At 40.9% G+C, this 14,474-nt stretch overlaps 1 protein-coding gene across 6 annotated transcripts in view; it reads left to right on the top strand.

Annotated features, from left to right (window-relative positions):
- Positions 1 to 14,474, top strand: part of CLASP1 (cytoplasmic linker associated protein 1) — a 186,514-nt gene that overhangs the window by 84,194 nt on the left and 87,846 nt on the right. For all 6 annotated transcript variants that reach the window (XM_075512483.1, XM_075512487.1, XM_075512486.1 and 3 more), the window contains exons 9-17: positions 5,910 to 6,062; positions 7,019 to 7,092; positions 7,896 to 7,988; positions 9,373 to 9,518; positions 10,274 to 10,409; positions 11,119 to 11,189; positions 11,774 to 11,833; positions 12,282 to 12,359; positions 14,186 to 14,353. In XM_075512483.1, coding sequence (XP_075368598.1) covers positions 5,910 to 6,062; positions 7,019 to 7,092; positions 7,896 to 7,988; positions 9,373 to 9,518; positions 10,274 to 10,409; positions 11,119 to 11,189; positions 11,774 to 11,833; positions 12,282 to 12,359; positions 14,186 to 14,353 — 979 coding nt within the window. The remainder of the gene's footprint in view (positions 1 to 5,909; positions 6,063 to 7,018; positions 7,093 to 7,895; positions 7,989 to 9,372; positions 9,519 to 10,273; positions 10,410 to 11,118; positions 11,190 to 11,773; positions 11,834 to 12,281; positions 12,360 to 14,185; positions 14,354 to 14,474) is intronic.

The raw sequence follows: 14,474 nt of genomic DNA, 5'->3' as shown, positions 1-14,474 counted from the left end.
TGTCTGTGTACATAGGATGTATTTGGAGCAGAAAACAATTCCAAGTGTTACTTCTTTCAGGAATCTTCTTTCCCTTTGTGCTGGCAGTTAAAGGCCTGTTAGTTTATGAGCAGCTTCATTAGCTTGTAATTAGACAGAATGAGGCAACAGCCAAGAAGAGAGCATCACCCTTCCTAGCTAAGAAAGGAAAACGGAAACATTTTGGATTAAAGGAAAGCATGTGGGTGGTGGAAGGATTATTAAAAGGAAAACCAAGCATTTTTCCACTTACCTGGCATGACGCTCCTGGGTTGGCTCTTTAAGTACCACCTGACCTGGGGCTGATGGCAGCCATGTTGCTTATTGTATTTATTATGGTCATAAATATATTGCTAGGTTTACACTGTAGAAATACTTATTAAAAAGACAAACTCCTAGCCACAATTATACACATTGTGGTTTAAAAAGGACAATGTATGTGAAATAAGAGAAAGAAGCCAAGGTAATGGTGATATGCATATCCTTGCAGACATGATCATTGCTGTGGCTGGCTCAGTGCAGGTGAGCCCTTGGAGGGATCCCTGCTGAGGTCGGTTTTTGGGAATCCACTTCAAAGCCAGTTGTGAAGGACGATGAGGTGGTTTATTGAATAGTGCCAGAAGGCAGCAGCAGGGGTGGGCTGGACTGGAGCTGGCGGCTGGGTCAGCCTGGGGAGGACTGGACCCGAGGGGAGAGGGGTGGCGAGTGGCACTGGGGGGGCTAACCGGGGTCGCTGAGCCCAAGCGGGCAGCATTCTAAAGGCTCAAAACACTGTGCCTGGTATGGAGGATGGGGAAGGAGGGGCTGTGGCTGGGGCCAGGAGGAAAGAGCAGCTGGGAAACTGTGGGAGATGGCAAAGTGAGAATCCCTAATGATGTGCTGTGCCTGCGTCCTTTGCTTGTGTTTGACTCCTTTGTTTTTAAACAATCCTGCTGAGGGGTATATACATATCCCTTTATCTTTAGGGGGTTCATACACTCATTTTCCTGGAGAAACTTATACAATACCTATTTTGGAGCTGGGCAGGCTTGCAGCTAAGCCGTGCATGGGTTTGGTGTGTGCTAATGGGAAAAGGCTTTTACCCTCTGCTGAAGCTGTCTTGCTTGGAGGCTGGTGGGACACTGCAGGGAGGAGTGAACCGTGCCTCGTGCCCTACGGGAGTCACAGCTGGAGATGGGGGTGCCAGACGCCGGCCTTGGGAGGGCATTGGGCTGAGGTGTCCAAGGGGTGTCTGTCTGAAAAACATTGACTGACGGACTAAGGAGGAGCATACCCTGTGTTCTTTGCCATCCGTGGGTTTGCCTGTGCGTGTTCTTGGCTTTTACAGGGGGCTCTCGGATCTTCAGGTAGTTGGGCTTTGCCCGCCTAGTAGGGGTTGAGCATGGGGTTTTGATGTGCTGAAATGTACATCAGCTTTAGCAGTTGTGTGTCTGCTCCAGGTGCAGGACACCATGTAGTGGGTTGGAAGGCATGTTTCTCCAGTGCAATCCACCTTCATCTGCACCAGAAAGGGAGATGCTCATGAGAGAGATGCAGGTGATACTTGCAAGTTGTATCCATCTTGCATACTTCAGCTGCACTGATGCTTGGGCATGGGGCATAAGATAAATGGGTGCAGCGGGGCCAGAGCAAGTTTAGTACCTTGCAGAGTTGGGCTTGAAGACCATAGCAGTGCAGCTTCATTAGGAACAGACATGATCGTAAGCTTTTTTTCTTCCCAGTCTGTAGTTACTCCAGAGTAGCTATCTTCTCTAAAGCTTTCAGACAAATAACTGAAAGATTTGAATCTGACATCTTAAAGTCTTTAAAAACCAGAAAGCATCTCCTTTCATTGGAAAGGAAATTTGAGGCTCAATTACTTTACTTTAAAAGGTCCCAGGCTGGTGGTTCAGGCAGGGGAAACGCTGGCCCTTTTTTACTGTGGTTCCTGAACAGCTAGCACAGTCTCTTCTCCCCATTTTACACCTTGCCCAGACCTGAAGGGGTTACGTTTTAAAATGAATAATGACTAAATTTATTCGTCATGGACAAACGATGACAGCTGTTGAGATGCTCCTGTTAGCGCTTCCCAGGGGATAAAGTCAGGCTGGTTCCTAGTGCAAGCCAGCCCAGCCAGGCACACTCGGCTCGTCTTCATCCTGTGTTATTTGTCCCGGGTTCCCCTCACTAGCAGGGAATTTCCTTCCTAGAAGTGAACCGAAGTTTCCTGGGCTGAAAGGGGTCTTGATGAGAATCCCGCAGAGCCGCAGTCGTAGAGAGAGGACTGAAGCCATAGCTGTTTAAATCCACGTGTGAAGACAGCAAGCTTAATGAATACGAGGGGCAATGATTGATTATGTTCTGGTCTGAAAGCCGCGGCGCTCTGTGAAGCACTGTTACATCTGGGCACGCTATGGAAAATATGAAGGAATGTTGAGGAAGCTTATTTGCAGAAGGATATGTACTTGTAAGCAATTTTCTTTTCTTCTTAAATAATGTAAAGGAATTGAAAAATGTAAAGCAAATTGTGTTCTCTGTTTCTCTAAGACAGCAGAGTGGTGAGGAGACAAAGGCCTCTTTTATAAGGGCATGTCTCTGACGGAGAGCGCTATATGGCCCTTATAAATGAGCACTGAGGGGGGTCTTGGGATGGGAGAACATCGATGGTTATTTAACGTTAGAACATGGCACCGATTCCGCTTCGGCGCACCTCTGCTGGAGTCATGAGAGTTACACCCATGCTGAATTTACCACCTTATGATTTGCAGATAGGCTGCAAAAAATATGATCCTAGTTCAAATGATTATTGTGAACAGGAGTCAATGAGTGGGAAGAAAAAAAAAGGCTTTTTGATGATAATGTATAGTAGCTTGTTTTTCCTCTTATTTTCTGTACTTCCATGTTCAGGTTTCTTTCTGTTCTTTGTTTCTCTTTCTGTCCTGCACACGTGCTGCTGGAAGACTTGATGTGCAGTTCTGAATGTGGTGCTGTCGTTCTGCACTACTCGAAAGAGAAAATGCTGTTGGGTTATTGAAGGGATATTCTGATTTGATAAATATGTAATGCTTAGTTTGTAGACTTAATGAACAGGAAGATGTGATAGTAATCCAAACATCCCTAAAACTGTGGGCTGGTTGGTATTTTGGAGTGTTGTTGTTTTAGCTAATGCTCAGAAAAGCCTGTTTAAAATGAAAATGATAGTTTGTTTAATTGTTAAAATGCTATAGGAGTTTGATCCTTTTAATATCTGTTTTTCTGACTTTATTTATTATATAAAATAGCAAACCACACCCTCTTCTTTTGGAGGGGGGAGGCTTTAAAAATGCGGATACAAGAAGTGAGTTAACTAAGACTGCATCTAGATAGCCTGAAATGCAGGTGATGGAGAATTTTATTACTAGATGAAAGTGGTTTTGAAGTAGTAAAGTATCTTTTGTTTCGAGTATGACTGACTTTCTCTTGGGTGGTCATATATATATATGACAAATAATAATTTGCTTAATATCTATAGATGAGCTTTTGAAATAAATGCAATTGGGGCAAATTTTGCTCAGAAGTTTTTGTTTTCAAGGTCCGTGCAAGTCTTTCTGCATCACTTAAACCCCTTCCTAGAGGCTTCAGAGATTACATGTTTTAAAGTCTACTTTGATCTGCCATGACCTTCTGTGCAACTCTCACCAAATAATGTTTTTGAAATAATTCCTGTTTGAACTAGACTGTATCTTTCAGGAAAAAAAATTCAGTCTTGCTTTTTAAGAACTGCCTGTGGTAGAATTTGCTGGGTGACACACCTCCTAACCTTGTAGGGAGTCAGTCCTGTGATTATTGCAAAAAAAAAAAAGGGGGGGGGGGGGGAGGGAAGGCAATTCAGAATTTAATTTGTTTTTCAGCTCCAGCCAGTGGCCTTGTATATTTTTATTTGGTGAGAAAAAGTATTAATAAATCATACTGGAAATCTACATTAATAAATCTTGAGTTGCTGTGTTAATACAGAATATAATCAAGCAACTTGTTAAGAATCTGGCCAGGCTAAACAGTCCCCTACAGTGAATTTTCATTTAATTTAATTAAAAACATAGTTTCCAGTCCTTTAATCATTCTCATGGTTCTTCCCTGAGCTCTTTTCAAATTATTTTTGAATTACGTATGTCAGAACACAACCCATGTCAATAGGGAGGCAGCACGGTCTCCATGGCTGCCTTAGGGCACTATGTTAGAGAGAGCACCCACATCCTAAGTGTGGCTTATGTTCTTCTCCTTAGCTGTGTGACCTTAAATTTCTTGATGTTAAAGTTCATACATTCACTTATGTCTTGTTTACTTTCGCCTGAACAATAGTCCCAGTACCTGTTACTATTTTACCCCTTTCCCTTAGATGTTACTTTTTTTTTCCTAGCCCTTTCCCATATTGCAAGACTTCTGGAACATCAAAATTAAGGGGAGAGATGTCCTTGGCCACCTTTCTTAACTTCTTGGATGCTGCTGTCTACCTGTCATTTCAGTGTTGTGCTGTGATTGGAGTATGGCATTGTGTGCACAGGTGCATATTGCATTTTTTAGGTTTTTAGATGATTTGGGACAGTTCTCCTGTGCCCAGCTGCTAATGAGCCAGTACCACTTTGGGCAGGGGAAACTCCTTAAGGCTGTTGGGCTAAGGACAGTACAGGCTTTTCTTTTTGTTCTTTTACATCCCCTAGAATATGTCTTTACTGTTACCAATTTATTTTCTTACTTTCAGAAAGCTCAACCTGTATTGAATTTCACTCATTAGTGTCTAACTAGGAGCCTGTATTTGTTACTAGATATTCCCAGGTGTTTTCCTGAATAGGGGTGGATTAAAGCACCTGCTTGAGTTTTTGCCAAGTGAAATTTCGCAAAGGAAATGTTCCTGAAATAGTGGAGAGTGGGTGCATACCTTGGACTCTTGGAGAGTGTTGGACATGAAGCAGGTCTCAAATCTTGAATGAAGTGTTAGTGTGGAAAAGCTAAGTGATGGGGACTGAGGTGGCCTTTCTGGCCTCAATAAATAATGTGTGCCATCTATATCAGCTGTCCAAACACTTTGTCACCTTTCAACCTAAGGCGGGTTTTTAAAGTGGATTAGCTAATCTGTGTAAAACTGCAATATAAGCACTCCTTTGGAATTGAAGTGACCTTCGCTGAGAATCAAAGTGACTGTAATTCATTTTAAGTTAATTTATGTTCATGTTTGGAAATAGAGGCTGCAGTTCCCTTTGGAGGAACACAGAGGGTTCAATAAGTTTTAATACACCTTATATTTATGTTTTTTATGAATTTGAGGTAAGTTTTTTTTATTTCTTCATAAAGAATCTCTGGTGATCATTTAAAAGTTAAAATGGGTTTGTAGCTCTGGATGGCTCTGTGATTAAAGGCCTGTGGTTTATCAACAGCATGGGTGTTGCCATGCAGTCTTTCCTGGGTTACCATGTCTATTCTTGATGTGGTGCAGCCAGTCAGTGGGGTGTGACAGGACAGCCTGTGTTGCCTGATCCCTGCCACACTTGAATCTTGGATTTGTTCATGATCTTGGTTTCACTACAGCCCATAGCAAAATAGCTCTTGGAGGCATAAACATCAGAGATGCAGACTGTAGACATGCCAAGTATTATCTGTGGCTTGCATCTTTCTGCTGTAGATTTGAAGTTTATTCTTTTTATCTGAATGTATTCATTGAAAGGGTTTATAACATAGTAGCCACAATAGCAAAGGATGGGGTTCAGTGGCCTGGTGATCATTCGTCAATAACTGGATTTCTGGCATGAAGATGCTGCTGAGATGAGAGCTGGCAGAGCAGTCCTGAACGTGCAGCATGTTTGCCATCACATGGGCACGTTCCTTGGGACATCCCTTTGCTTCATTGGACTTACAGCTGAGTGTGCTTTTTTTGGCAGATAAAATTTTTGATGATGAAGACTCCGTGGATGGGAACAGACCTTCCTCAGCTAGCTCCTCGACATCTTCAAAGGCCCCTGCAAACTCGCGTAGAGTTGGGATGGGGACTACCCGCAGACTTGGGTCTGCAGCTCTGGGTTCCAAGTCTTCAAGTAAGCCAATAGCATATATTAATTGACCTTTACGGAAAGTATTTATGGTATTCATGTTTGAGCTTATTGCAAGGACTTCCAGACTGGCCCCCAGGAGCTAGTAACATATTTTCCCCTATGAAATCATTATGTGTACGTTGTCTGCATGCCACGCCCAAACTTTGGTAGGATGAATCTCTAAGCAGTCCCCACATCCCTATAAATGCATCTTGCATTTTTGAAAGGTTGGACCTGTGCGGTTGTGCACTGAGGGCTATGAGTAAATCATGTCAATGTTGCAGTGTGTAGATTTTTGCCTTCACAGCTGCAACTCTAGCTGAGCTGAGGCAGGCTGCTTACAGCTACATGCTAAATTTCAGCCCATGCAATCTAAAACTGACACGTTGGCTTTCTTCTAAGACCTTTGGGCATTGCTGGTAACGAAGGTGCAGAAAGAAAACTGAACAGTAATTCTGAATGTGAGCAATAATTCTGCATGTGATTGTAACTACATGTGACCTAGAGAAATGGAGGAAGTTCCCTATATCAGTCAGTCTCTAACCTGATTAGTATTCCAGAGACTATTTATCTTCCTTATCATTTGTCTGTTTGTGTGCCTGTCAGATCTGCACCTTCATCTATTATAGATAGGATTAAATCCTTTAAAATAAAATCTCCCATATAATTAAAGTAAATATTCCCTTTCATCTTTCAGACTGTGTCCCCTAACTGTTGAGTGACTACTGTAATGACTTCCCTAATGTGCCCTCTGTGCCTAGGAGTTGAAGGATGCTGTGCATGTCTAGTCTGTGCCTGGCATTGAATTTCCCTGTCTCTGATTTCATTACATCTGCAGCACTTTGAGGCTGCATGGATAGTGAACTTTTTCCTGATTAGGTGCCTTGATAGCTGGTGGTTTCTTAATTGATTCTCATGTTGATAAGAAGATTGAAAAGACTTTTTCATTTGTATGTCAGCAGCCAAAGAGGGAGCAGGTGCTGTGGATGAAGAAGACTTCATTAAGGCATTTGAAGATGTCCCAACGGTTCAGGTAAGTAGAATTACATGTTAAAACACACAGTACTAAAAAGCAGAAGATGGATGTAGGATATAGGCCTAATCACTGCAAATTGTGTTTCATTGTGATGTTGGGAAATCTTTAAGGGGAAGGCAAGTTTTAAATGGTGGTATCTGCCAGTAGTTTGTGTGAAACTCTTGGAAGTGGAGGGAATGGGGGTGGGAGAGTTGTGATAGAGGTATCACAAGAGCGGACATGGAGCTGGAACTGGACAAGCATACTGCTCAGTGCAGTCTGGTCAAACAAAAACTTAAGTCAGCAGAAGCCTCTCTACATTTCATCTGTACCATCTGGGAACTGAAAGCAGTAATGGCGACTTGATCGCTTGACCGGGATCGCTGCTGTTGTGAGTGCAACAACTGGACAGTGCGTGTCTACTGATAGATTTAGCTGGATAGCTGAGATGTCACATATCCCCTCTCCTTCACCAGAACTTTATTTTTAGGACAGCTGAACAGGACATGTGTCCACTCATGATCTTCTGTAGGTCTTCACTAATTAGCCGCTAGCAGCTGCAGGAATCCTGCTTAAAATTGTGAAAATATAGTAAAATAATAAAAGATTATCCTTTTAATCATCTTGTGGTCATTTAGTAATTTTTGATTGCAGGAAATGGGTGTAAATTCTTTGCATTATGCAAAGTCAGCTGTGTCCAAGGCTAGCATGTGACATTTAAGCATTGCGGAGCAAAGGACATAAGAATGTAGTTGGGAAGTGATCTGATTTTTTTGGAGTAAATATTGCATTGTGGTGCTACTTTGTATTTAAATTTGCAGATTTATTCTAGCCGGGATCTTGAGGAATCCATAAACAAAATAAGAGAGATACTATCAGATGATAAGCACGACTGGGAACAGAGAGTTTCCGCGGTAAGTAGTGAACTTAAATATGAACTCTACTTAATGTAAGCTTTTCCTGCACTGAGCTTAATCCCATGAAGAGGGTACTAGGAGAACCTCAGAGTAAGGCTAGAATGTGGTTTAAGTGGTGAACATCTGTTATGTTCCCCCAGGCCTTGGGAGAAATGTTTCCTTATAAGTCTGAATTTAAACCATGTCTGTGAAGGAAAATTCTATTTGATATACAAGAATCCATTGAGACAGCTTCACATTGAACTGGAAATCATGCAGCAAATCCAGATGTAAAGCTAGACATTTGCTAGCAGATGCTGAAATCAAAATGTCAAAAGTGGTATTCAGAATATCTTAAAAATTCCTGATGAGGCAGAAGGTGACTTTGCTTATAGAGAACTTATTTATGCTTTTGCAAAAGGAGGTATTAAACAGTTCAGAAGAGTTTACACACTTAGGTTTTGAATAAGTAAATATGACTGTGGGAAATGTGGAAGTGGAAAATCAGATGTGTTATATGCATGCCAAGATTGAGTTTTATTTACAGAAGTGAGCTGTGTTTCATGATATAAATAGATGCATGATCTTGTCTACACTGTAGGCTTTCATCACTGGTGTAGCAACTTTGACATGTCTGTCAAATCCTGTATTACAGATCTGAGTGGCAAACTGTGCTGATTCAGCTTGCTTCAGTGGGTGTTTTTGTTTCCTGTACTGAGTAATAGTGAGCTTAAATTGAGGTGCTGTACAGATGCCTCAGTATACATGAGGGCCTGTGGAAGTGTCCAAAACAATGTCCATAGGATGAAATGGTGGTCCCTGTAATATTAATGGAAAACTTCCCAATTTGGTGGGGTCAGGGTTCCACTTCTGGTAGAGCCAGATAATTATTTTAATGAATGAATTTAATTCCATTTTTTAATATGTCAATGGACATATTCTAGATATAAGTCAGTATTACTCAGATCTGAGTATGAGCCATGCCCTTCAAGTCTAGTTATCTTTTTAATACAATAGTTAGCTGTGAGAGGACCTAAGCTTTAGAAGCTGTTGTAAATAGGTTGTTTCTAAGGGGAATAGAGGAGAACCTTCAAGATATCTTTTGGCTTAAAAAGTAACGTTTGGGTTATTAGCAATACAGTTTGAGTATCTGTATGCAACACTTCTGGATTCCTGTAACAGTTAGCTAGTGTGTTTGTATTATCGTACTTAGTTTGTTAACCTATGAGTTGAATATAACATCTGAAATAATGAAATTGCTTGGACTTTAAGAATGGAGTTCCTCAATGCATGTTGAGAAACAGTTGTACGAGCATCCTGGAAACAGTACCAGCCCTGAACATAACTGTCCTTGTGTTTATTGCTCATTAACAGTCACTGCTTTCTTTTATGGTGCTAACAGTTGAAAAAGATCCGGTCCTTACTTTTGGCTGGAGCTGCAGAATATGATAACTTCTTTCAACACTTAAGACTTTTGGATGGAGCATTTAAATTATCTGCTAAAGACCTGAGGTCTCAAGTAGTACGAGAGGCTTGTATCACGTTGGGGTAAGTTTACTTTCTAAATGTGCTTGAAATGTAATGTAGGAAAAAGGAACAGATACTGGTTAAAACACATTTAGGATGTAACTCGTGCTGCTAGTACTACATAGTTATAGACAGAACGTGATTTCGTGACAGCTGTTTAAAACCACTTTCATGGAGGCCACTAATTTTAGTCGTGCCAAACTGCGTTCTTGAGTTTTAGATGATGCTGATTTGAGATACGCTGAATGAGTGAGCAAGCCATGCATTCATGCACCGAGTAGGGAAAGACTGAACAACAAAGCTTAAAAGGCATATGTTTTGTTCTGGTTCGGATTGAGCTGGTTTTTATTTTTGATGGTTTATCCTTTGTGAAATGCTTCAAGAAGGGCACTGCAGTGTTTCTAACAGCTTTTTTGAAATTTGTGTGTATTAAGGCAAAATAGTCAGGTTCAGAGAAACTGCAATGTAAACTAACAAGTTCAGGAAAATATATTCTTTCAGCATTGTCCCATTTGTTTGATGATAAATTTTTAGCTGTGCTAGTTACTTTATTTACTTTATGCTGAATTTACTGTTTCTTAGAGTTCAGAAGAACGTAAAACGTAAGTTTGAAATGAAAGTAAATGAACTATTTTTTGAAACATGGTGTTCTCTCTCCTTTGGAGTTGGAGAGGAGGTGACAGTTGGGAAGGGTGAGATGTCAGATGTGGATCTTCTGTAGAAGTCTGGCTTAATCCTCAGCACACTTACCAGCATGACTTCATTCTGTTTTTCAGACATTTGTCATCAGTTCTGGGAAACAAATTTGACCACGGGGCAGAAGCCATCATGCCAACAATTTTTAATCTAATTCCAAATAGTGCCAAAGTCATGGCCACGTCTGGTGTCGTAGCAGTTAGATTAATCATTCGAGTAAGTATAGATCAAAAGAGAACAAAATGTTATCACTTCCAAATACTGTGGTATTTCTGAAAAAAATCTTATTTTCATTGTAGTAATGTTCATATTAAGTGCCTAATCTGTTTTTCTGGTTGTGCTGGGCTTGGCTGTCTCAGATGTCATGCAGCCTTGTGTAGATGATGATAGTTAAGCCCTGCTAAAATAGTAAGAAAAATGTTTCTTTGCAGAGTAATATATTTCCATCCCTCTAAGAGCTGAGCACCCTTTAAACCTGCCTTGCAGGACAGACTCATCCTCTTAATTATGCTCTAAAACTCACAGCCAGTGCACGTTTCCTAAAACCATTAGGTCATGGAGGTGGCTTCTGCCTAGTGATTCATTGGGGAAGCTGTAGATAGCCTGATATCTCTCAAGTTGTCGCCACTGACAGTTTAGGTCCTCTTGCAGTGACTTCAGCTCCTTGACTCGCTGGAGTCTGTCATTATAGAAGAAAATAAAATACCTGTTAAAGATATTTTAATAGAAAAATATAAAATTTTTAATAATAAAGATATCTGTCCATATCTATTAGTGTTCCTTTATTTAGCAGTTCTATTTTTAAGAATTGAAGAAAAATAAATATCTACGTACAGGGCTCAGGTGGCTGAAGGAGATGGCCTTTCATTCTGTGGAACTGTGGTGTAAAGACTTCTTCCTGGTTTTGTTGTTTGTTTTCTTCTAGCATACGCACATCCCTCGATTAATACCTATCATAACCAGTAATTGTACCTCCAAGTCTGTTGCAGTTAGAAGGTGAGCATCTAGTTTGAATTTATTCTTTTTTAATAGTAAATAGGTTCACATGTACTTATGTACTTTATAACATTAATGTATCTGTTTTTAGTCGTGAAAAGGGTTGATACACACACTTATTAAAGAACGTATCTCACTCCCTCCCATGAATGAGTTGGGATCAAATTCAAAGTCAGCTATCTTATGTAAGCCACAGCACTGCAGAGAAAAAAAGGCACTTTTCCTCAAAGAAAAACGTTCTTTAAACTAATCTTTGTGCTTAAATGTCATTATAATAACATCATATTATTTTGGATTCTTTACAGACATATTCCTATTCCCCACTGCTAGCCATTATAGTGACAGATTTTCTTTGAGCCAGTCAGCAGAAGTAGTGTTCTGTGATAGTGTGATCTGGAAGTTGGACTGATGTGCTAATGGTCCTCTCTGCACTTAAAATCAGGCTTGTTACTGAATTCTAATGTCCCAGAAAGCTTCATAACAGAAGGTGGCTGTTGTTCAGAGGCAGGTGTGGCAAAGTCAGTGTCCCTCTGTTAACTTAGAGAACTCAGCATTTCTTTTCTTTCTTCTCTTTCTTCTCTCAGGCGCTGTTTTGAATTTTTAGACTTGCTGTTGCAGGAGTGGCAAACACACTCCCTAGAAAGGTAAGCTCTGAAAATAAGTGGGTTAGTTGTCTCCTACTTATGTCTGGGGAGGTTAATTCTGGAGATATTTTTGCCACAAAAAAAGCATGTACGTATGTGCACACACACCATTCATGCCTGTAGTTCTGGCAGAGTTTGGTGAGTCTGTCTCCTATGCCAGCCCTGGAAAACCTGGCTGAGTGAATCCATGAACTCAATAGATTCTAAAGAGCTAACTAAAGACTGACCTGTGAAGAATGCTGCTTGCCTTTTCCTGGTCAGCAACGTCAGTGAAACTGACTTGTAAGAGTAAATAAATAAAGGCTCCAAAGGATCTTACATGATAATGGGAGGATGTGATGAACTCTTTGATCTTGGAGACCAAGGCAAAATCAAATTAGTCATTTTTTTTTTATAAGTGTGGTGCATCTTTCTGGACTGCTGGATAATGTTTTCCTTCTTATTTCAGACACATATCAGTGTTAGCTGAAACGATAAAGAAGGGAATTCATGATGCAGACTCTGAAGCCAGGATAGAGGCAAGAAAGTAAGTGGAAGCTGTTGTTGGCGTCTTTTATTCCTCCCCTTCTTTGCCCCTGTTGTGTTGTGAGTCAGTGGTATTGCATGCTGGAGACTGAAGTCCAGACAAATTACATTCTCCTGGCAGTTGATGCCAACTTTCCCTTGGCTTCAACGAGAGTGTGTACTTCAGCAGGAGATGTCAAACGAGATGATCCTATAGGGCTGAATTACATATGTATCACATCTTGTAATGGTGCTTGTTTCGCTTTGTTGTTGTAATATTTTACTGTCTTTTTGTCTGTCTGAGCAAGTAAAATGCTTACCTGAGTTGCTCAAGAGTCGAGAAGTAGTAACCTTGCCTTTCTTTTTGATGTTTGAGTTGCTTGCAGTTAACTGATATTTCTTCTGTTTAGTACAAAAATACTGTTATTTCTAATATATTTTTATCTTTTCTTTCTGGCCCGTATGCAAGACTGGGTTATTTGCTACTCTTGAAACAAAAGTTCTTGTGCTAGCACACTGCTAAATGGTATCCTAAGTTAAGGAAATATTTTATGACACTGAAATAATAGCTTAGTGTTTATCTATAGGGAACTTTAATATTTGCAATTATTTTTCTTCTGTTGAAGATCTCTTGGTTTCCATTAATGTGTTTGTACTTATGGTAGTATGCTGATATACTAGGACCATGTTCTTCTGAACAGAACACTACAGGAACATTTTTCTTCAGAAAGAGGATGCTGTAAAACATGAAATCAATGAACAATAAATTCTATTAATCTAAATGCTATGTTACAAGCAGAGGTGTTTCACAGTAGGACTGTTTACATCCTTTTGAAAGGGAACGTGTCCATCACTGAAAAATACAGTAGGCACTGAGACTTCACAGCAGGTGACTAGTTAAGCTGAATAGACAGCAAGGAGAATGGCTGCGACTTCAGAGAGCATGCTTAATTCTCTCTTCCCGTGTTTCTTAATTAACAGTGTGGCTGACTGTAAGGCAGAAATTTGTTTCCTTCTAGTGGTGTGAGAATCCATGTGACTTCTCTGAGGACTGGCTGTCACACAGAAACAATCCTTGATTCATTTGAGCTAACAATCTTACTCTTAAACTGCCCATTAGTTGCCCCCTGAAAAGTGCTGAGAGTCTTCATCTCCTTTGTGACGAGAGTGAATGGTGTGTAGACGTCAGCCAGGAGATTTGGACCAGAGAGGAATTCTTCCCTCATCTTAAAATGCTCTTTCATTTTCAGCATGGCACTGACTGGAAGGCTATAGGAGCATCTCTTTCCTTTTCCTTGTTATTTTTTCCCAAAAAGACAGTCAGCAGCCTCAACTCAGTACAGATTTGTCTCTGCAGCATTGTAGAAGAGCTGTTTGTTAAACTTAAGGAAGAAAGCAACACCAGCTGGTGCTTTCCTGAATCAGGCCCATGTGTGTGTGTTCTGCTTTAGGCATATTTTTGAAGTAGCTATTGCGCACCCAGTCTGAAACTAGTATCAGTCTAGTGGGTCTGCCATCTCTCATCTGTGGTGGGACAGCTGGAGGGATGAGGGTTTCTTCTGTAATAAAGGTTTTTTTGACTACTTGTGTTTTTACAGCGCACCAAATGGTGCGTTCCTCTCTTCTTCTTTTCGTTTGATTTGTCTTCTGTGTGGCTGTTTGAGCAATACAATGGATTGAAGAAAGTGATATGTCTTAAGTGTGTCATAGGGACAGTAGATGGTTGAAATGACGGGGCTAATGAGCCTACTAATGCCAGTGGCGAAAAAGTACTCTGGCTGTACCTGTGCTCCGCTGCTCCCTAAAACATGACAAGAAAATGTTCACAGTATTGTGTCTTGCTTCCAGGTGTTACTGGGGTTTCCACAGTCACTTCAGCAGAGAGGCAGAGCATTTGTACCACACTTTGGAGTCTTCCTACCAGAAGGCCCTGCAGTCACATTTGAAGAACTCTGACAGCATCGTGTCCTTGCCACAGTCAGATCGCTCCTCCTCCAGCTCCCAGGAGAGTCTCAAGTAAGTCCTTCAATGTCACTACCTCTCAATTTAAACAGCTGCAGATAGCTCCATTGAATTGGAGGGAGCCATCACATTGCTTTGTCTCATCTGGTCATCGTTTGGCCTCAACACTGGATTA

This window comes from Mycteria americana, chromosome 9, assembly GCF_035582795.1.
Source record: "Mycteria americana isolate JAX WOST 10 ecotype Jacksonville Zoo and Gardens chromosome 9, USCA_MyAme_1.0, whole genome shotgun sequence".
Classification (NCBI taxonomy): Eukaryota; Metazoa; Chordata; class Aves; order Ciconiiformes; family Ciconiidae; genus Mycteria; species Mycteria americana.
Note: the sequence above shows the minus strand (reverse complement) of the source record. Positions and strands in the feature narration are given on the sequence as shown.